This window comes from Schistocerca americana, chromosome 9, assembly GCF_021461395.2.
Source record: "Schistocerca americana isolate TAMUIC-IGC-003095 chromosome 9, iqSchAmer2.1, whole genome shotgun sequence".
Lineage (NCBI taxonomy): Eukaryota > Metazoa > Arthropoda > Insecta > Orthoptera > Acrididae > Schistocerca > Schistocerca americana.
This window is the reverse complement of record NC_060127.1, coordinates 139,956,158-139,979,560: the sequence shown is the minus strand read 5'-3', so window position 1 is coordinate 139,979,560 and position 23,403 is coordinate 139,956,158. Positions and strand designations below refer to the sequence as shown.

Below are 23,403 nucleotides of genomic sequence, written 5' to 3'. Positions count from 1 at the left end.
TTGTTTTGGTTCCCATATTGTCTGTTTCTGTGGTTATCTCTGTCATAGTCATTGCTGCGGAGAGGTGATCTTTCCCTGTAATTATTACTACTCTGCCAACGGTTGTCATACGGGTGGTGTCTATTTTGGTCACGATTTGTGTGGTGAGAATAGCCTTGTCGCGTCCAGTTATTATTTCTTTCATCGTGGAATTGTGACAGATGTGACCTGTAATTGTTGTGTTCCTGGTTTCGCGTTCCGCGATTGTCAGTGTCAATTTCTAATTCTTGTAACAGACCCTGAAATGCTTCAATGTCATCTTTGCAGCGTCCTGCTAAAATAATATGTCGTAAATGTTCAGGCAATTTGAGTAAGCAAATACGGATGAGTTCTGAGGGGCTGTATGGGTTTGATAGATATTGATTCTTATGCAACATGTCTTCAAAATATTTGACAAGACTGGAAAATTCAGATTGCTCGAAATGTTTCATCATTATGATGCCATGTTTTACGCGGTCTTGTGTGGCTTGAGACCAATATGCTGAGAGGAAGGCATGGTAAAATTCTCCTTCACTGTGGCAATCGTGAATGACCGATCGCATTCTTACAGCTGGTTCATTCTCCAAGTAGCCACACATAAATTCTAATCTGTGTTCTAACGACCAGTTGGGAGGAAAACAATGAGAGAATTGATGGAGCCATGCTTGTGGATGAATGTCGTTGCCAGAATTCTTAAATGTTTTGAATTTACGTGTAGTAATGAACAGCTTATAGTCAAAATCATCATGACGGCGAGTCGCATATCGGTCATTGTTAGGTCGTGTCGGCCGTTCCATCTCAAAATTCGGTGCACATTCCCAATTTCTTTCATTACTTCCGAAATGCCCTGTGTTATTATTTTGCAGCTTTTCCGTGTTTCTAAGTCCCTCTTCCCGTGTTGGAGCGCGAGTGTCCTCTGAAATACGTAATTCTTGTATTACCTGTGTCAGCTGATCTTGTACTTCCCGGATTTCTCTTTGGTGTTGTGTATTAATTTGATTCTGATTTTGTTTGAATTTTCTTATTTGTTCATACTCTTCTGTGTCAGTGAAGGCTACGGGTCTTGTGTCATTCAGATCATCATCTACCTTTGTAGATAAGTTAGTGAATTGATCCGAAAGTTCGGCTACTTTCTCTGATAGTGTACTTATTTCCTCAGCGTGTTTTTCTGAACCAAGTTTCAGAGTATCTACTTTGTCCTTTAAGTTTTCCTGAGCTTTTGCAAGTTGCGTAACCGAATCGGTAGATGCAACTGAGTCAAATTTAGCCCACAAGGTCTCAAGATTTTCATGAACAATGGTTTGCAGCTCTTTTATGGCTGCTTCGTGATTCTGTAATGCATTTTCATGCCGCGAAAAAATAGGTTGAAAATGCTCACAAATTTGTGTTTTTACGTCATTACAGACTTTTTGACATTTCGATTCGATGTTATGTAACTCAGTGGTTAAATCTTCACGTGTTTGTTCAAGTGTAGTGTCTAACTTTTTGAGATTTTGTTCCACTGTGTCTAACTTTTTGAGATTTTGTTCCATTGTGTCTAACTGTTGCTGTGTTTGTCTCTGGTGTTGTTCCATTGTGTCTAACTTTTCAAGCTTTTGTCCCATTTGTTGCATTAATTGCAATAATAATGTATTAGTGTCTGGAATCTGTTTCTCTACGCTTTTCGGCAGTGCATTTGCACCGACAACATTCACATTTTGACAAGCAGAAAATGTGTCTTGACTTATTTGAGAAAACGGTGATGACCCAAAACCTGAATCTACAGTATTTGCGAAATTGTGTCCTGTCATTTCGGATTCCTGAGGCGAGCTGTTGCCGACCGATCGATCGATAATGCTTCCCTCTTCACTAATTGTTTCACTGTCCACGCCATTGTTTGCCGCCCGCTCCATTTCCCTATGCACAATTACCAAATTACTACTTTGAACATCAGTTAATTCATAACTCGGTGGCGCTAACACACTGCTCTCATTTTCACTGTCATTTCTCAGTTTACTTTGGAGCCTAGTATTACGTTTTTCACACGCCATTATTGTCACAGTATTTCACACGACAACACAGAAAAACACAATTTGAAGAGCAAAAATAAGAGAACACATTAACATAACACTGAAAATAATATCTTGTTAATTACAGCTGCGAAATACTTGGTGCAAATCTATATGCATGCCACAACTGTTTTACTGTACAACAATGAAAGGCTACAACTACAAAGGAGATTCTCTCTACAATTACGCGCTAGCAATAAACAAAAGCTACACTAAATACACAAACTACAAGAAAAATCAGAAGATTCCAGTGAGGTATCCTAGGCTAAGGGTCGCCATATGAAACGTCCCCTTAGAACAATTATACATGACTGTCCTTAAACTGACACACAATATTTTTAGCGCAACGCAATCTGACTTTCAAAACTCCCTACTAAAGAATGGCCCTGACAAACATTAAACCATACCTTTCACAAATCACTTACCTCACAAAAATCTTCGCTGCTCAAGCTACTGCAATACAGCGAGCGCCACTACTGCCAGCTAAATAAAAGATTCAAACTACTGAAGGCACTAACTACTGATAGGGGTAGTTAGCAAATGAAAGATATTAATAGAGAGCAAACAATGTATTTACCTTAATATCATCACAAATCATAATATATATATATCAGTTCATGACAAACTGCAAACCTCCGCCATCTCTCTCCCCACATCCACCACTGCTGGCGGCTCACCTCCAACTGATCAACGCTACGCGCTGTTCACAGCCAGCTGCCGCTGCCCAACACTACAATGGCAGACAACAATGCAAACTAGCCACAGACTGCACACAGCACAGCCAGTGATTTTCATATTGAGCGCTACGTAACGTTGCCAATAAGAAAACATAAACAGCCTACTTACACAGTGCTCTGTCAAACTCTTCACGCAGTATCATATCTCCCATTTCATCTTCATCTACTTCCTCTTCCATTTCCATAATATTGTCCTCAAGTACATCGCCTTGTATAGACCCTCTATATACTCCTTCCATCTTTCTGCTTTCCCTTCTTTGCTTAGAACTGGGTTTCCATCTGAGCTCTTGATATTCATACAAGTCGTTCTCTTATCTCCAAAGGTCTCTTTAATTTACCTGTAGGCGGTATCTATCTTACCCCTAGTGAGATAGGCCTCTACATCCTTACATTTGTCCTCTAGCCATCCCTGCTTAGCCATTTTGCACTTCCTGTCGATCTCATTTTATAGACGTTTGTATTCCTTTTTGCCTGTTTCACTTACTGCATTTTTATATTTTCTCCTTTCATCAATTAAATTCAGTATTTCTTCTGTTACCCAAGGATTTCTACTAGCCCTCGTCTTTTTACCTACTTGATCCTCTGCTGCCTTCACTACTTCATCCCTCAAAGCTACCCATTCTTCTTCTACTGTATTTATTTCCCCCATTCCTGTCAATTGCTCCCTTATGCTCTCCCTGAATCTCTGTACAACCTCTGGTTCTCTTAGTTTATCCAGGTCCCATCTCCTTAAATTCCCACCTTTTTGCAGTTTGGTTCAAATGGTTCAAATGGCTTTGAGCACTATGGTACTTAACATCTGTGGTCATCAGTCCCCTAGAACTTAAAACGTCTTAAACCTAACTAACCTAAGGACATCACACACATCCATACCCGAGGCAGGATTCGAACCTGCGACTGTAGCAGTCGCGCGGTTCCGGACTGAGCGCCTGAACCGTTAGACCACCGCGGCCGGCTTTTTGCAGTTTCTTCAGTCTTAATCTACAGGTCATAACCAATAGATTGTGGTCAGAGTCCACATCTGCCCCTGGAAATGTCTTAAAATTTAAAACCTGGTTCCTAAATCTCTGTCTTACCATTATATAATCTATCTGATACCTTTTAGTATCTCCAGGGTTCTTCCATGTATACAACCTTCTTTCATGATTCTTAAACCAAGTGTTAGTTATGGTTATGTTGTGCTCTGTGCAAAATTCTACAAGGCGGCTTCCTCTTTCATTTCTGTCCCCCAGTCCATATTCACCTACTATGTTTCCTTCTCTCCCTTTTCCTACACTCGAATTTCAGTCACCCATGACTACTAAATTTTCGTCTCCCTTCACAATCTGAATAATTTCTTTTATTTCATCATACATTTCTTCAATTTCTTCGTCATCTGCAGAGCTAGTTGGCATATAAACTTGTACTACTGTAGTAGGTGTGGGCTTCGTATCTATCTTGGCCACAATAATGCGTTCACTATGCTGTTTGTAGTAGCTTACCCGCATTCCTATTTTCCTATTCATTATTAAACCTACTCCTGCATTACCCCTATTTGACTTTGTGTTTATAACCCTGTAGTCACCTGACCAGAAGTCTTGTTCCTCCTGCCACCGAACTTCACTAATTCCCACAATATCTAACTTTAACCTATCCATTTCCCTTTTTAAATTTTCTAACCTACCTGCCCGATTAAGGGATCCGACATTCCACGCTCCGATCCGTAGAACGCCAGTTTTCTTTCTCCTGATAACGACATCCTCTTGAGTAGTCCCCGCCCGGAGATCCGAATGGGGGACTATTTTACCTCCGGAATATTTTACCCAAGAGGACGCCATCATCATTTAATCATGCAGTAAAGCTGCATGCCCTCGGGAAAAATTACGGCCGTAGTTTCCCCTTGCTTTCAGCCGTTCGCAGTACCAGCACAGCAAGGCCATTTTGGTTATTGTTACAAGGCCAGATCAGTCAATCATCCAGACTGTTTGCCCTTGCGACTACTGAAAAGGCTGCTGCCCCTCTTCAGGAACCACACGTTTGTCTGGCCTCTCAACAGATACCCCTCCGTTGTGGTTGCACCTACGGTACGGCTATCTGTATCGCTGAGGCACGCAAGCCTCCCCACCAACGGCAAGGTCCATGGTTCATGGGGGGGGATGCAAACATAAGAGTCATTATTCAGCTAGAGTTTCACAAACGGTTGGATGAAATAAGAGCGAGAAGCGTGTGCCGCTACTTTCAGTTACTATCAATTTTTCCTTGGCAAATAGTGTTATTTACTTTTTTGTTACTTCAAGTGCATTTTGATGGTATTCACAACGCGCTTATTAGACTGAAATATCCACGATAACGTTTCTTCAGAGACAACTGAAGAGGAGTAAAAATTCTTCAGGCCTCGCTGTCAGTCGAAAATTTGATCACATTTGTAACTGTATCCGTATGCTTTACATTACTCTGTTTTAGTTCCTCACAAATGTGTTCTGCTACTGATTTTTATTTCAGTGCCAAATTGCATTTAGAATACAGGTGTAAACATTCAAATACACAACATGGGCACCTCAGAATTCTACAAAATATTATAGTTTCTGCTAAGTAAAATTGTAATACGCCAATTGCAAGTTGTTAATCACTTTATTATTGGTTCCAAAATATTTTGTCTATAATATATCGTTAGCTGCAAGGTATCTTGCATTCTTCCTTTTTAAACACATGGGGTGCAGCACAACGAAAAAATATAATGTCGAACAGCATGTTGTTCCTAGCTAAGCACCCGTGGGACTGTTTACATTGTTTATTTTTGCTGTCAATGGTGTCGATGTCCAAAGATATATGCAAGGAAGTTGCGCCTAATTCGTGACGTATGAAAATGGCGAGTTACGATGCAATCTCTGGAACTGTAATCAGTGTGGTGTCTTTTTCTCTTGAATGTAACGTTACTCGCTCCCTACTGGATCGATATGATTTATGGGCAGCTGTAATATAGTAATTTCTTGAAATTCAATGTATGTAGAACAGTGAATTGTAAGATGTTCGAATGGGACAGAGATTAAATGCTCATATGCACTGAGTTCATTCATATAAGATAGCACACTCATTTTATATTTAAGCAAATGGGAAACAGTTTACTATTAACAACATTTGTACTGAAGATTTACCAAGTAAGTGTAGCATAACATAAAACTCGCTGTGCAACAGTTACTTTTAAACATTACAACTCGACCTCTGACAGTTTCCTCTTATTGCACATCGCTTTTGACACCAATAATTAATTCTTAGTGTCTTGTAATAACTTTTGCGTTTCTCGCCCGTAATACCGCCAACTAGTTCAACGAACGCCATTACTTGTCTCTTTCCATTCAACAGTCTTTCGACTGTCTTCCTCTGATTTCACATCTTTTGCTTTTTTACTGGGTATTGGCCTCATATTAGAATCTATACAGGTGGAGTGTTTTATATATAAGTTTACGCATGTTATGTAACACAGATAGCATAAATAAAAAAGAGAAAAAAACCAAAGAAAATACCGTCACACGTTGACAACAATTTTGCAGCTTTCCCTAGTATTGACACCACGAACCGCTTCGGTCCCCGAGATACAGATCACAAAAAGGGTACAGTTTGTGCAGGATGAAATTAAAGTGCCCTTATCTGGGACCATAGCATGATGATGATGCCTTATCATTTTCCACCAGTGTATTTTAGCGAAGCTTTGTAAGTCTTGAGAGGTCGGTTTTGACTCACCTCAGAGTGGAACGTGGGGTTGATGAGTTTGCGGTGCGTCTTCCACCGGCTACCGTTGAGGGTGAGTAATCCGTCGCCGACGATGGTCCGCATGACGTTCGTGGTGAGGGGATCTCGTTCTACCATCTTGGACGTCACCAGGACGTGTTGCACGTCGTCCGGGTGAGCGACCATTATCACCAGTTTCGGACCCACGTAGAACCTGTCACCACGACCACAGCACCAAGACTTTTCATTTGCTGGCACGGCGGGAAAATAGCTGTGTATGTACACTCGAGTTTGCAGAAACTGCGACACTCACTGGAACAAAACTTTACAGAAAAGCTGAAGCACACAAGAAGAAGCATTACTGCACTGCTCTAGACACGTCCAATACTCCGCCCACACAGTCCTCGGAAGGCCCGGCTGTATCGACCGACCACCCTGCTTGCCAAGAGGGCTCACCAGACCCGCACCACCACCTACCCGAGTGCTGGCCAAGCACGGTGGAGCTTAACTTCGCTGATCTGACAGGAACCAGTGATACCGCTGTGGCAAGGCCGTTGGCAGATACATCCAATACTCTTAGATAAACCGAGGGTTTATAAATTTGGTGGTACAGCTAACCAGTCAATAGCATACACTCCTGGAAATTGAAATAAGAACACCGTGAATTCATTGTCCCAGGAAGGGGAAACTTTATTGACACATTCCTGGGGTCAGATACATCACATGATCACACTGACACAACCACAGGCACATAGACACAGGCAACAGAGCATGCACAATGTCGGCACTAGTACAGTGTATATCCACCTTTCGCAGCAATGCAGGCTGCTATTCTCCCATGGAGACGATCGTAGAGATGCTGGATGTAGTCCTGTGGAACGGCTTGCCATGCCATTTCCACCTGGCGCCTCAGTTGGACCAGCGTTCGTGCTGGACGTGCAGACCGCGTGAGACGACGCTTCATCCAGTCCCAAACATGCTCAATGGGGGACAGATCCGGAGATCTTGCTGGCCAGGGTAGTTGACTTACACCTTCTAGAGTACGTTGGGTGGCACGGGATACATGCGGACGTGCATTGTCCTGTTGGAACAGCAAGTTCCCTTGCCGGTCTAGGAATGGTAGAACGATGGGTTCGATGAGGGTTTGGATGTACCGTGCACTATTCATTGTCCCCTCGACGGTCACCAGTGGTGTACGGCCAGTGTAGGAGATCGCTCCCCACACCATGATGCCGGGTGTTGGCCCTGTGTGCCTCGGTCGTATGCAGTCCTGATTGTGGCGCTCACCTGCACGGCGCAAAACACGCATACGACCATCATTGGCACCAAGGCAGAAGCGACTCTCATCGCTGAAGACGACACGTCTCCATTCGTCCCTCCATTCACGCCTGTCGCGACACCACTGGAGGCGGGCTGCACGATGTTGGGGCGTGAGCGGAAGACGGCCTAACGGTGTGCGGGACCGTAGCCCAGCTTCATGGAGACGGTTGCGAATGGTCCTCGCCGATACCCCAGGAGCAACAGTGTCCCTAGTTTGCTGGGAAGTGGCGGTGCGGTCCCCTACGGCACTGCGTAGGATCCTACGGTCTTGGGGTGCATCCGTGCGTCGCTGCGGTCCGGTCCCAGGCCGACGGGCACGTGCACCTTCCGCCGACCACTGGCGACAACATCGATGTACTGTGGAGACCTCACGCCCCACGTGTTGAGCAATTCGGCTGTACGTCCACCCGGCCTCCCGCATGCCCACTATACGCCCTCGCTCAAAGTCCGTCAACTGCACATACGGTTCACGTCCACGCTGTCGCTGCATGCTACCAGTGTTAAAGACTGCGATGGAGCTCCGTATGCCACGGCAAACTGGCTGACACTGACGGCGGCGGTGCACAAATGCTGCGCAGCTAGCGCCAATTCGACGGCCAACACCGCGGTTCCTGGTGTGTCCGCTGTGCCGTGCGTGTGATCATTGCTTGTACAGCCCTCTCGCAGTGTCCGGAGCAAGTATGGTGGGTCTGACACACCGGTGTCAATGTGTTCTTTTTTCCATTTCCAGGAGTGTATTTAAAGAAAAGCGAGCACAAACTTGTACTTAGTAATTGAAATCATGAACACAGGGGAGATCCTTCTGATGCCCAAGGTTCAATGTAGGCCTTTCTATTGTTTCGATCTTCCACCTAATATACAACAATCATAATCAGTTCTTTTTATAACTGACACTCGTACTGTACTCAACCCAAACATACAGCAACAGCAAAAATGCTAAATAACGTACTTAAAGGTACTATTGCTTTTCTGCAAACGCTCTCATTATCAATTTCAAAATGACACAAGATATTCAGTTCTGCACATTTTGAGGTACTACACTGACGATAAATGTAGCACATGATCACGGAATAAAAAGAGCGATGGAAGCTTAAAAATTTTTAGGTGTCTATTGATGAGAATTTTAACTGGGAAAAACACATTTCTGAACTCCTAAAACAATTCAGTTCAGCGATATTCGCGCTTCGAATAATTGCAGAACTTTAGGAGAGACAAATGAGTAGGTTATAGTAAGTTTTTAGTAAGTGGTTGGTTCAAATGGCTCTGAGCACTATGGGGCTTAACTTCTGAGGTCATCAGTCCCCTATAACTTAGAACTACTTAAACCTAACTGACCTGAGGACATCACACACACCCATGCCCCAGGCAGGGTTCGAACCTGCGACCGTAGCGGTCGCGCGGTTCCAGACTGTAGCGCCTAGAACCGCTCGGCCACATAGGCCGGCTTTAGTAAGTGGAATCATGTGTAGTAATACAGGGTGTGTCAGAAAGAATATACGTATTTCGAATGCAAATATTTGTTAAACTTTAAGATATGCGAATATGAAATTTTACACACATATTTACGAACCTCTCAAGTGCAGATTACAGATGTTCAATATGTCCTCGATCAGCGACCTGAACAATATCACATTGATACTCAAATTCCTCCCATACTCGGGCAAGTATGTCCTTCGTCACTGATGTTATGGCAGTACGGATCAGGTTCTTGAACACTTCCATGTTTTGCAGGAGTTGTGGTACATAAAAGTTGTCTTTAAAGAAACCCCGCAGGAAGAAGTCAGACGGTGTCAAATCCGGTGACCGTGGAGCCGAGCTGAGACATGCTAAGTCGCCAGTTCCTTGACGACCAATCCAACGGTTCGGTAGAGTTTTATTCACGCACTTGGCGATTCCAGTGAGGGGTGCCTCGTCTTGTCGATAAATGAAGTTGTCTTCGTGCAGCCTCGGAAACAACCAGTTTTGTAACAGAGCGAGATACTGCTGGTCGTTAACCGCGTTTCCATCAAAGAAGAATGGGCCATAAACAGATGATCAAAAAAATGGTTCAAATGGCTCTGAGCACTATGGGACTTAACTGCTATGGTCATCAGTCCCCTAGAACTTAGAACTACTTAAACCTAACTAACCTAAGGACAACACACACATCCATGCCCGAGGCAGGATTCGAACCTGCGACCGTAGTGATCGCGCGGTTCCAGACTGTAGCGCCTAGAACCGCTCGGCCAGTCCGACCGGCAAAGAGATGATCGGGATATCGCACAAAGCACATTAACTATGGACGAATCCCGTACCTGTTCAATGACTGCATGTGGGTTCTGTAGGTCTCAAATTCGATATTGTGTTTGTTTACCTGACCACTAACACGGAAAGTCTCTTCATCACTGAACACTATGCGTTGTGCGAAAGTGTTATCATTGTCAATAGTATCAAGAATCTCATTGCAAAATGCCACACGTTTGCGTTTGTCATCAGGACGCAGAGCTTGTAAGAGCTGTAACTCGTACTGCTTCATAACCAACCGACGTGCCAAAACACGCCGAATTGTTGCTGTAGGCAGTTGTAACTCCCGACTGGGATGACGAGTTGATTTTGGACTACGTTGGAAAGCAGTTTGAATTCGTGCAACTATTTTCTTCAGGAACACTACGGCAGCCAGGACTCTTTCCTTTACATACACATCCTGTATCTAGAAACTGTCGATACCATCTGGGAATGTTCCACTCATTCGGAGGATCAATTTGGTGCCTCAGCCTGAAACGTCTTTGCACTGTAATCACGGAACTGTAATTCGCAAACTCGACAACACAAAATGTTTTCTGCTGCGGAGTAACCGTTTTAAACATACGACGGTTACCAAGCAAAACAGAAGACAACTGAAATCTAGTGGATATTAATATCAACTAGACTATGTATTCTTTTCCCCAATAGCCGAGCCGAGACGTAGCGATCGACAGTTTGGAAAAAATAATACTTTGTAATACGTATATTGTTTTTGAAACACCCTGCATTATGTATTAAGAAACATAGTTTTCAGCTCTCAAAAACGTCCAGTATATGTGGTGCTGATCCATGAGCATATTGAGACATCTTCTTGAGTAACGTTTCACAGCAAATTTAATCCGTCATGAAACTTGTTGTAAACAAGTCACTATTGTCTAAAAGGAACAATTATGTCCATAATTCAATTCGTCGGGTGGATTCGATACAAGACCGTCATTCCCGACCAAATTCCGGAAGCGGCGAGCTAATGCAGTCAGCTGTACAGACGGATAGAGTCTGGGAAGGATACGGTGTCCAACGCGCAGTGACAAGTTTTTGCCCAAAGCGATGGGCGAGTTAAAAAAAAAAAAGGTTCAAATGTGTGTGAATTCTTATGCAAAAATTCATTATCTATCATGTTATTCGACTAACTACGGACTTTTTAGATGAAAGAATGCAATTTTTAATGGCCGTCGATAGCTGGTTAAATAAGAAATGGTGTAAGTTTTGCATCTGGTGGCCAAAACTGGAACTAATTTTCTTGTATCATTAACCGGTTGTGCATTAATGCATTAGCAAGTTTCGCTGCCGCATGGTAATTGTGGCCGGCACCAGAACTCCGTGAGTATCTGTAGTTATAACTACGCAGTACGTATGGATGTGTAAATCTATGCACACTGTTCTATACTGCTAGAGGGGTAACTGAAAATGGAAATGATCGTTTGGCGTCATTGGCTGGGAGGCCCATTACGGGGTAGGAGGCCCATTACGGTGTAGGTCCCCCGCCTTGGTGCAGGTCTTGGTGCAACTTGCCCCCATCATCAGATCCGCTCGGTTTTCATTTTCAGACAGACTATACCCTCACAGCATTTCCTATCCGGTTGTTTTGTGTGAATAGACAAAATAACTTCACTGAGTTCATGTTTATACAGAGGAGTTAATCTCACGTTATTAAGTCAGTACCTATTTGCAGTTGTTGATGAGTTTCATGTAAAATACGTTCCTATAAACATACCTGAGAAGTGTGTATTTTTTAAGTGTCGTGTTGGTTGTTGGTGGGAAAAGAATTGGATTGGTAAATGTGGTACCTGCCATCTACGTATCATTGACAATATATCTTGAAGCAGTCTAATTTGACGAATTAATGATTGACCAAAAGATACTACACTTCTCTCACCATTAATTGTGTTACTGGTAGACTGAAGAAATCTCTCCCACTCGGCATGTGGTATCACACGTCGATACTACCATAGTGAAACGGAACTGCAAATTCCTGCTAGATCCGGATAGCAGTCGTGTGGGACCCGGCAGATCCAATGGCGCGCGCCCGCTGAGCCACTCGTCCAGTGACTCCGCACCGCGAGCGCCCTCTGCCACCGCAATACGAGACGGCCAGTGGGAGCCACCACCCACTACCATGTGGAGCCGCTTTACTACATCACCGTCGTTTGTGCTTGTTATAGCGAGCCTCCCCTTTGTTGACAATGCTATTATTGGAAAAATACAAGTTCAGTTAATCTTCTTTCTACTGTGTTGTCTTGCTCTCTGATCATTTCTGCTCCTCTCCATATTTCCTACGACGAAAGTTGACATACTATTCTGCATCCCACCTCTCCTCACCATTGCGTATGAAACTGTATGCATGGCATGTGGTCAAATTGTGTTGCTGCTCTTACCTTCCTGTCGCTCCCAGCCTTGCGACGGACCGTCCCTGGGGTTGGCGCCTTTGCAACTCGTTTCAGTTGCTGCACCTGACACAGCAGGCATCATACACTCTGCCCAGACAGGCAAAGTATCAAAATAACGATTCGGTCTTTTACAGGTTGTGTGGTGGACGAAGGTGCTAGGAGCGAGGTACCATTGTACATTTGCTTCGACATTTTATGTCTCTACTGCACAGACCAAGAGTTTTGTGACGGCTCCCAAACCCAAGGTCATCGGCGGTACTTTTAGGGCAGCCACCACAAATTGTATAAAGCGTGGGTAGTGACCAGGATGTAGCTATGTCTGTTGGCCGAAAAATAATTAATGACAAGAATTGCGCCGGCTAGAATGAAATAACTTATCTTTATTTCTGACGAAACGTGCACCAGCAATAAAAGTCCAAGTAATATACAAGAGTAGTCCGTGTACTGAGCCTAGTCGAAAACAATAGCAAATATCACACTGCAATGGCTCCGCTATAAACTCCACGAAAGGCTAGCAGTAGACAATCGACAACAGACTGTCCGTCTCGGGGCCAGCGCTCCTCCTTATATGCAAAAGGCAGAGGGCACTGCGGACCCGAACTCAGCCATGGCGCGACCTCTTCCGTCGGCGGTAACGCCCTGAGGCGCCGACGGCCGCGACAGGAACTGTGGCCAGCGATGTCACGGTCAGGGCGCGCGTACGCGAGTTGGTTGGTTGATTGGTTCCGTGGGTACAACAAAGAGAACTGCTGAGTTACCACCAGAGTCGATTTCATCTATGTGAATAGCGTGATCCTGCCATAGGCTTTGTGTTTTAAGGTTCTGTGCCTGCCCGAATGGAGCAACCCTCACTGTATTCGGCTTCCGCACACTCTGTGCCATTGACATCGGTTACGGAGCCAGTGGAAGTTGAAGCCCTCTCGCGGTCGTCGCTATCTTGGCGTCTTGACAGCTATCGTCCTCTGGGAATCGGCCCCTCTTCCCACCAATTGTTCCACGTCGCACTTCAGGTCCCTCTGCAGTCATCGAGATGGCTCTGTCTTCGTTTGCCGCTCCATCTGTGGACACGTTTGTGCCCTCTGACCACCTTTTCAGCCGGTTTTGCCATGCGGTGTCAGGGCGAACACCCAGGTGCAGGCGGAAGCTCAACACTGGTCTCTGTTTCGGCTCCCATCTGCTCATTTCCACCTGCATCATCCCTTCCCCCTATCGTCGTTCAGTCATCTACACTACACAATGACGAAGATGAGGTTTTGGAGGGAGGGATGTGGTATCAGATATCGATACCACCCTACGGGCATCATAAAGTTGGCAACAGCACTGCAAGTTTCCATTAGACACTGATAGCGGGTGCACGGCATGTGGCCGACCCAAGGGGAGGCCACGACGTTTGGAACGCGGATTTACTGTAAACTTCGTACACTCGTACTACTCCATGAGGACAACAAAGTGTGTAAACAGTAGCGCGTACTTCTCAAGCGTTACTGAGAAAATCACAAGATAATTTCGGTCGTCAAATATATATCTGTGCGTGACCATTTTTATCATGAAGCCGGCACGGTAGCTCAGCGTGTTCGATCAGAGTGTCAGCAACCCTTTCTAATAATAAAACTGAGCAAACGCATCAACGAACAAACTGAACGGGTTTCATCGGACTTCCGCCCTGAACAAATTCAACGAACAAGAGAGAACAAAATGTTTTCTAAAAAACTTATTAAATTTACAATGTTATTTGGCAGTCTACTAATTTTTACTATCACAAATAATATAATATTCATAACAATCGACTAGTAAACGACCAAACGCATAAAGTGATACTGAAAATGTATGCTTGTCCGTGTCTTCAAAACTGTTCGTATTTAATCGAAAGAGAACGAGAAATTGCTTCTCGGAAGACGCTATTACAATACACTCGATACTGCATAACCAATTATCAGCGCCGATTTTTAAGGAAATGCTGCGTTATGCATGGTTTGCTTCCAAATTATCGTCTGAAAGAGAGGTTTTTGAAAAATGTTAACGAGGTTTGTTTTTCCACGGAAAACGTCAAAAGAGCTTGCGTATGCGGAAACATAACATTTATTCTATGCAGCTGGTGCTGTTTAACTTTAGGTTTTTCGTGTTTTTACGAAAAATACCATCCTGTAACTTGTACTCGTAATGTCGAAACCGAAGATTAATTGTACATCTTTCGAAAGCCGTCTGTGCCGGTCAAAACTTGGAGGTAACAAGTCGTTTCGGGCTCCTTCCAGGTATAAGGGATCTCTCTAATCACGGACAAGCATACATTTTCAGTATCACTTTATGCGTTTGGTCGTTTACTTGTCGATAGTTATGAATAATAAAAATTAGTAGACTGCCAAATAACATTGTAAATTTAATAAAAGTTCATCCGATTACACGTATTTTCCCCATTATATCAATTGTAATATAAATAGTAAAAAAAACGACTCTGTTGAAAATAAAAAAAAACTGACGACGGAACTCGATCCAGCGGCTTGGACGCCAACCACTTTTTTTTTTTAACAAAAAGAAAAAACATTTTGTTCTATATAGTTTGTTGAATTTGTTCAGGGCGGACGTTGGATAACACCCGTTCCCTCGGTTTTTTAATTACAAAGTGTAGATAACGCTCTGATCGAACACGCTGAGCTACCGTGCCGGCATCACTCGGCTGCAGCCGTTTCATGGTAAAAGTGGCCACGCACAAAGGTACGGCCAAAATTTCAGGAAACATTCCTCACACACAAAGAAAGAAAATATGTTATTTGGACATGTGTCCGGAAACGCTTACTTTCCATGTTAGAGCTCATTTTATTACTTCTCTTCAAACCACATTAATCATGGGATGGAAACACACAGCAACAGAACGTACCAGCGTGACTTCAAACACTTTGTTACAGGAAATGTTCAAAATGTCCTCCGTTAGCGAGGATACATGCGTCCACCCTCCGTCGCATGGAATCCCTGATGCGCTGATGCAGCCCTGGAGAATGGCGTGTTGTATCACAGCCGTCCACAATACGAGCACAAAGAGTCTCTACATTTGGTACCGGGGTTGCGTAGACAAGAGCTTTCAAATGCCCCCATAAATGAAAGTCAAGAGGGTTGAGATCAGGAGAGCGTGGAGGCCATCGAATTGGTGCGCCTCTACCAATCCATCGGCCACCGAATCTGTTCTTGAGAAGCGTACGAACACTTCGACTGAAATGTGCAGGAGCTCCGTCGTGCATGAACCACATGTTGTGTCGTACTTGTAAAGGCACATGCTCTAGCAGCACAGGTAGAGTATCCCGTATGAAATCATGATAACGTGCTCCATTGAGCGTAAGTGGAAGAACATGGGGCCCAATCAAGACATCACCAACAATGCCTGCCCAAACGTTCACAGAAAATCTGTGTTGATGACGTGACTGCACAATTGCGTGCGGATTCTCGTCAGCCCACACATGTTGATTGTGAAAATTTACAATTTGATCACGTTGGAATGATGCCTCGTCCGCAAAGAGAACATTTGCACTGAAATGAGGATTGATACATTGTTGGATGAACCATTCGCAGAAGTGTACCCGTGGAGGCCAATCAGCTGCTGAAATGCCGGCACACGCTGTACATGGTACGGAAACAACTGGTTCTCCCGTAGCACTCTCCATACAGTGACGTGGTCAACGTTACCTTGTACAGCAGCAACTTCTCTGACGCTGGCATTAGGGTTATCGTCAACTGCAAGAAGAATTGCCTCGTCCATTGCAGGTGCCCTCGTCGATCTAGTTCTTCCCCAGTCGCGAGTCATAGGCTGGAATGTTCCGTGCTCCCTAAGATGCCGATCAATTGCTTCGAACGTCTTCCTGTCGGGACACCTTCGTTCTGGAAATCTGTCTCGATACAAAGGTACTGCGCCACGGATATTGCCCCGTGCTAATCCATACATCAAACGGGCATCTGCCAACTCCGCATTTGTAAACATTGCGCTGACTGCAAAACCACGTTCGTGATGAACACTAACCCGTTGATGCTACGTACTGATGTGCTTGATGCTAGTACTGTAGAGCAATGAGTCGCATGTCAACTCAAGCACCGAAGTCAACATTACCTTCCTTCAATTGGGCCAACTGGCGATGAATCGAAGAAGTACAGTACATACTGACGAAACTAAAATGAGCTCTAACATGGAAATTAATCGTTTCCGGACACATGTCCACATAACATATTTTCTTTATTTGTGTGTGAGGAATGTTTCCTGAAAGTTTGGCCGTACCCTTTTGTAATACCCTGTATATTTGACGACAGAAATTATCTTGCGATTTTCTCAATAACGCTTGAGAAGGACGCGCTACTGCTTACACATTGCGATGTCCTCGTGGAGTAGTACGAGTGTACGAAGTTTGCAGTAAATCCGCGTTCCAAACGTCGTGGCCTCCCCTTGTGAGGCACGCCCCCAGCGGCTCTGTACCACAAGAGGCATCCGCTGGGACGGCTGGCAGCAACTCCTCAGCCCACTCGCTCTCAGAGCCAATTCTCTGGGACACCGTCGTTCGTGGTCGCCGCAGGGAGCCTAATTCTTGTTGACACTGATATTACTATTGCTGCTTATTTGTAATGAGTCTTTGTGCACTGAGAGAAATACAAGTGAAGTAAATCTTCTGTTTAATAGTGTACCTCATTCGCTAATCGTTTCTGCTCCCATCCGGCTTTCTTACGACAGCATTTGCTGCACCACTCTGCAGCCCACCTCTCCTCACCGTTGCCAGCCCGCATCTCGTGGTCGTGCGGTAGCGTTCTCGCTTCCCACGCCCGGGTTCCCGGGTTCGATTCCCGGCGGGGTCAGGGATTTTCTCTGCCTCGTGATGGCTGGGTGTTGTGTGCTGTCCTTAGGTTAGTTAGGTTTAAGTAGTTCTAAGTTCTAGGGGACTGATGACCATAGATGTTAAGTCCCATAGTGCTCAGAGCCATTTTCACCGTTGACACAGGAACTGCTGGCACTTGTAAAGTGGGCTGTACTGTGTGGAGATGCTTGACACATATTCCGACGTGGGTGCGAGTACGTCTGATAGAATGGGACTGATTGTGCTGAAACCTAGGAACGTAATCAGTTCCAATGCATTGCTCGGTTTATGGTGAGATGTCCAAAGTTCAGTAGCATCTGGGTGACCTACTTCTGCTGCAGATGGACACACTTTAACCCTCAGCGCCTCTTCAGATGTTGGGAGAGTTGGGCTGAGGTGACGCGTTTTATGGCCATCATTCTGTGAAAAGTATTCCGGGCAGTGGTAGTGCGGACAGTGAAATCGACATTGTCGAATACTGACTGACTGCGTGTCATACTTGAGAGGCTCTTCGCTGTGGCAGACACTTGACAGCTCCAGCTGGTGAACGTTTTTACGTAAAAGCTCACTGTGCGTGTGTCACGAGCGACTCCACTCAGCGCAGCCCACTCAACAAGTGCCAGCAATTCCTGAAAGGAAGAGATATATGCAGTCTACCAGTAACACAATTAATGGTGAGAGAACGGTAATACCTTGAAACTTCCTGGCAGATTAAAACTGTGTGCCAGACCGAGACTCGAACTCGGGACTTTTGCCTTTTGCGGGCAAGTGCTCTACCGACTGAGCTACCCAAGCACGACTCACGCCCCGTCCTCACAGCTTTAATTCCTCCAGTATCTCGTCTCCTACCTTCCAAACTTCACAGGAGCTCTCCTGCGAACCTTGCAGGACTAGCACTCCTGGAAGAAAGGATATTGCGGAGACATGGCTTAGCCACAGCCTTGGGTATGTTTCTAGAGTCTCGGTCCGGTACACAGTTTTAATGTGGCAGGAAGTTTGATATCTGCGCACACTCCGCTGTAGAGTAAAAATTTCATTCCAGAAATATTCCCCAGGCTGTGGCTAAGCCATCTCTCCGCAATATCCTTTCTTCCAGCAGTACTAGTCCTGCAAGGTTCGCAGGAGAGCTTCTGTGAAGTTTGGAAGGTATGAGACGAGGTACTGGCGGGATTAAAGCTGTGAGGACGGAGCGTGAGTCGTGGTTGGGTAGCTCAGTCAGTAGAGTACTTGCCCGCGAAAGGCAAAGGTCCCGAGTTCGAGTTTCGGTCCGGCACACAGTTTTAATCTGCCAGGAAGTTTCAAATCAGCGCACACTCCGCTGTAGAGTGAAAATTTCATTCTAGGGTAATATCTTCCTGGTTAGTCATAGTAAATAAGCACTCATTTAATAATACTTGTTTTGCAAATAAAACCTCCTTTTCTTGCTGCAATTTCATTTGTTTTTGCCACAGGCGTTTCACCTTTTTGCTATCGTAATCTTCAGTGGGAGCTAGAACGATTTAGGTTTGTCACTTTTAAATTATCAAACAGTTCACGTCGTGTTTTTTTTTATGTAAACAATTAATTACTTACTGTTTGTCGGCACTGCGCTTCCTCTCATCTGGTCTACCACTTCATTTCCGAAATATAAAACACAATTTTCTATTCTGAACTTTTCCTTTCACACTGTTCACCATATTTCTGCTTCTTCTTTGTGCAGAAAATATTACTCTTTTGCCACTAGGTATAGCGATTTCTTCGAACACCGTGCTTTAAAGACGTCAATATTTTGACTTCTTCATGTGTTTTCTCCTGTTTCGTTTCTTTACCTACATATAAGTTAAAAACTAACATATATTCATTATGTTTATATCTGTGCGTGGATGAGCGGTATGTGGAGGGCGGGGGAGAATTGGTGGTGTGGGTTGTAGAGAGTGGTTGAAAGCTTTGGAGATCAGCTAACTTGAGTTTTGGTTTAAATGTTCCGTGGAGGGGTTCATGGACACGTGAGTGAAGAAATGTTAGGTGGTATTATTATTACTATTATGATAATCCTCTTTTGGACTATTATTCTATTATTTTATCTATTAGTGTAAACAATGAATTGTTTGACATGTGTACTTGGTCATCAGGGTTTTTCTTTCTGCTTTGGTTTTCCATATGTGGTAATTTCTTATAGGTAAGGAAGTATTTTTTATTGTTGATTCTAATTGTCTTCATGTCTTAGTCTCTAGTAGCTGGTTTGTTCTTATGCTTCTCAGGTGTTCTGCAAATGTGGAATGGTTTGTCCCATACTTTCAGGCTCTCATGTGTTCTTTGCATCTGACATCAAATGCTCTACCTGTTTGTCTATGTATTTGACTGACATATGGTAAATATCTCTGTTTTTTGTCAGTTTTGGAGTGTATTTTCGTGTAGAATTGTCTGTTGTGTATGCTATGTTTATTCCCTATCTTTTGAAAATGTTGCTGATGTATGAGAGTGTGTTTGTTTGTCATTGTGTACCATCTTGTGTTTTCTTTCATATTTTTCTGATTATTCTGTGTAGTTTTTATGTTACTGAGTGTTTATGTTTCGTTCCGTTGAGTTGTTGTCTGTGGTTTGGTGCTTTCTGCTCTTATTTTACTTTTAATTTTGTTGTTTAGCTTTGTGACTGTGTTTCTATCGCAACCATTGTTTTGTGCTATCTGCATTATTCTTGTTTTTGGTAATTTTCTTTGCTGAGTGGCACAGTGTTGAGTCTATGGAGCATGTGTCGAAGTGCTGCTTGCTTTTGTGAGTGTGGGTTGCGAATGATAATGTCCGTTGCTGTGGGTTTGCGGTAAATTTCTAACATATGCTTATTGTTTTATTTTTGGGTCGTTGTATCCAGAAACTTAATTTTGCTATTGTGTTTGCTTTCTAATCGGAATTTTATATTAAACTGAAAGTATCTCCACTATCCAAACACAATTTTAGTGACGTTAATTTGTCCATTCACGTGAGAGAACTTATTTATTCCTTGACTTAGCGTTGCTCCATGGCAAGCGAAAAAGTGTAAGAAACTCGGGATGTGACTAGACTTTGTTGCGAGACAGCATATGAGAAGACATGTATGAAGTGTGTGCTATGAAACAGTCATTGTTAGCCGCCATACTGCCCAAATTTGTGTTTTTTGAGATTCACAAGCAATATGTAACGTTAATGTGGAGTTTAGTAACAGCCATAATACAGTCTGTTGCGTTTCGCGTATTTATTTTTGATCAAAGGATTCTGAGATGAACTGTAATGTACGACAAGCTTGTATGGGACTGCGAGCATACGGTGTTCGATGTTTGCTGTAGAGCCTGCTTCGATAACACGGTCAAAAGAATAGAGAATATTTTCTGTGCTAAAACGAACTCGTTACACTGGCAGACAATCATCGAATGGTAGTCTTCCAGTTCGAGAAGTTCCTATAGAAGTTTTCTTTCTCTCACATTTCAAGAATTTTGCAGGCAACCGTCGGAGTCTGCAGCTGCTTCTACACCACGAGAGTAACTTTTCTGCGTGTACGAAATTGGGTACGCTGTGGGAGTAGTCGAGTAGTCGACGCCACTCGTTGTATTGTTCTTCACAGACATACAGAGACACTAAACACACTAGTTCAGTAACAAGGAGTTTAATAATTACCTTCTTAAAAACATTAATGCCTTCTTTTGAGCAATAATGTTATAAAAATGGCTAAAACGTGGCACGACCTACAATGATTGAAACATAAACACTGTCAAGTATTTTATGGCCAAAAACAAGTTAATACACGATCATTCGTTATATGTATTTATGGTATGTATTGTGATTTGTTGTGATAAATGTGTATTTTATGTTATGTGTATGTACTAATGTTGTGTTTTGTATAATTTAGTATATGAGTGATGGATTGATACTACGTGAGTTACATCCGACATCAGACAGCCACGACAACGCAGGTCCATCACACATGAATTTCATGACATACTACTCCGCAGTAAAGGCAAGCACAAGAATGACATGATAACTCGTTGCACACATTAGCCTGGTCTTTGCAGATAACTACTGGGTTAGGTATATTTGTAGATTTAGTTATTATATGTTTTAGTATATGCAGAGAGATATGTGTTTTTTCGTTGATGTGTTTACAATTGTGGAGAGATATTCTGGAGTATAGAATCTGATGTGTGTTTTCGTTGGGTAAAGCTGAATTGTGTCCAGAGTAAACAACTGAACAACTGAATTATTATGGTCAAAACCAGATCACAGTTTAAAATGCAGAGGGAACAGGAAGCGAACGTGCAGCCCAGTGGTGATGAACCAACCCCAGGGCAAGCGGTAGATGCCGGGCAAGGAGAATCCAAAGATCCTATGGCTGAGCTCTTAAATCAAATGAACCTTTTGTTGAATACCGTGGCGAGTTTAGCTGCAGAACAGTCTCACATGTCTGCTATTCAAATGACTATGTCTGCTACGCGTGCGAATATTTCAACAACAGTTGAATCTTTACCTTCAAAACAATCTCGCATATCTGCTACACTAGCGAATATTTCAACAACAGTTGAAACTTTACCTTCAAAACAATCTCGCATATCGGCTACACTAGCGAATATTTCAACAACAGTTGAGAATTTAGCTTCAGAACAGTCTCATTCCTACTTCAGCTCACTCTAATTAAGATCTTCCTTTTTGTAGAGAATGTAGCCACGTTGCTAATGGGCATCAGATAACTTAAGATGAGCCTTCTGCTGCACTGGTCTACCCTACACTGTTAGATGTACTTTCTCCACATGTATCCTGAACCCAAGCTAGTGCCATCAGGGCCGGCCGTTGTGTCCAAGCGGTTCTAGGCCCTCCAGTCCGGAACCGCGCTGCTGCTACGGTCGCAGGTTCGAATCCTGCCTCGGGCTTGGATGTGTGTGATGTCCTTAGTGTGGTTTAAGTAGTTCTAAGTCTACGGGATTGATGACCTCAAATGTTAAGTCCCATAGTGCTCAGAGCCATTTTTGAGTGCCATCAGGAAGACATCAGTGTTCAAGGTCTCAGAGTCTTATGACTTTTGAACTGATCGTTTTGGCCTGTTATTTCCCATCCCCAGCTTGGTTTCTGGGAACCTCATTTAAGAGCACTGCAGGCTGGCTCAGATATGTTCCAGGTTTTAGTCACTTGAAGGAAGGAAACTTTCAGTTTCTTTTGTTCTAGGTATGAAATGAACCACTGATCAACTGTTGCCCTGATTCCCTAACTCTCCAACCTCAGCAGAACATACGCTTGGGCCACTACTATGTTATTGTTTTCCAAATATTACACAGCTGGCAGTGCCCAGTGTGGACCAGCCTCTCAGAAAGTGGGATTTCTACCTGTATACCATGTTTGAGTGAATAAATCTCCCAGCAGACGCCGTAAGCTCACCTCGTCAAGTCTCCGTACTGGCGGTGGAAGTCTCGAAACTTGTGGAGAGTCACTGGATCCTCGAGTAAGTCCAGAACATTCCCGATGATGGGCCATGTGGGCGGCCCTGGGATGTCGACGTGGGGTCTGGTGGCCCACATCCACCACAGCACCGCCACCACGCCGGCGCAGAACCACACCACCAACTGGACCAACAGCCACGACCACCATGCCATCGCTCAACAGCTAGCGTGGTCGCCTGAGAACGAACCTGTAACGACAAGCTCAATTGGCTATATTTGTGTTAATACTGTGCTTCCGCGTACAGATAGCCCTGAACATAACGACCTAAGCCTAGTTCTTGACTGAAAGTATATAGAAGTTTAGACACTGGACTAAATTCTACAAAAAACTTGATAAATTGATTAGGTGGACAGCCCCATTAAGTGAAAATTATGAGGCATCCGTTGGAAAAATTGCACCAACAGCAAACAGTGTTCTCCTAGAAGGTTCTGGAAGGAATATATTCGAGGCTGGAGTAATGACTGAGGAACTATAGGTCCTATTTAGCCAAGGATTTTACGAGGTCAAGCAGAAGGCATGGAGTCTCTTAAAAAGTAGGAGGAAGTCGACCTCCTACTTGCAAAGACCCTGAAATAACGCCAGGCCATACTGCAAATAGATCTCCCTCCATAGCCTCTTATATAAGCCACATACA

General features: G+C 43.9%; 1 protein-coding gene across 1 annotated transcript in view; it reads right to left on the bottom strand.

Moving 5' to 3' along the window:
- The window catches only part of LOC124550749 (cytochrome P450 4C1-like), an 87,433-nt gene extending 64,587 nt beyond the window's left edge, over nucleotides 1-22,846 (bottom strand). The window contains exons 1-2 of the mRNA XM_047125471.1: nucleotides 22,707-22,846; nucleotides 6,524-6,725 (exon numbers count right to left, since the gene is read on the bottom strand). Of these exons, the coding sequence (XP_046981427.1) occupies nucleotides 6,524-6,725; nucleotides 22,707-22,846 (342 nt within the window). The remainder of the gene's footprint in view (nucleotides 1-6,523; nucleotides 6,726-22,706) is intronic.
- Between the last annotated feature and the right edge of the window lie 557 nt (nucleotides 22,847-23,403).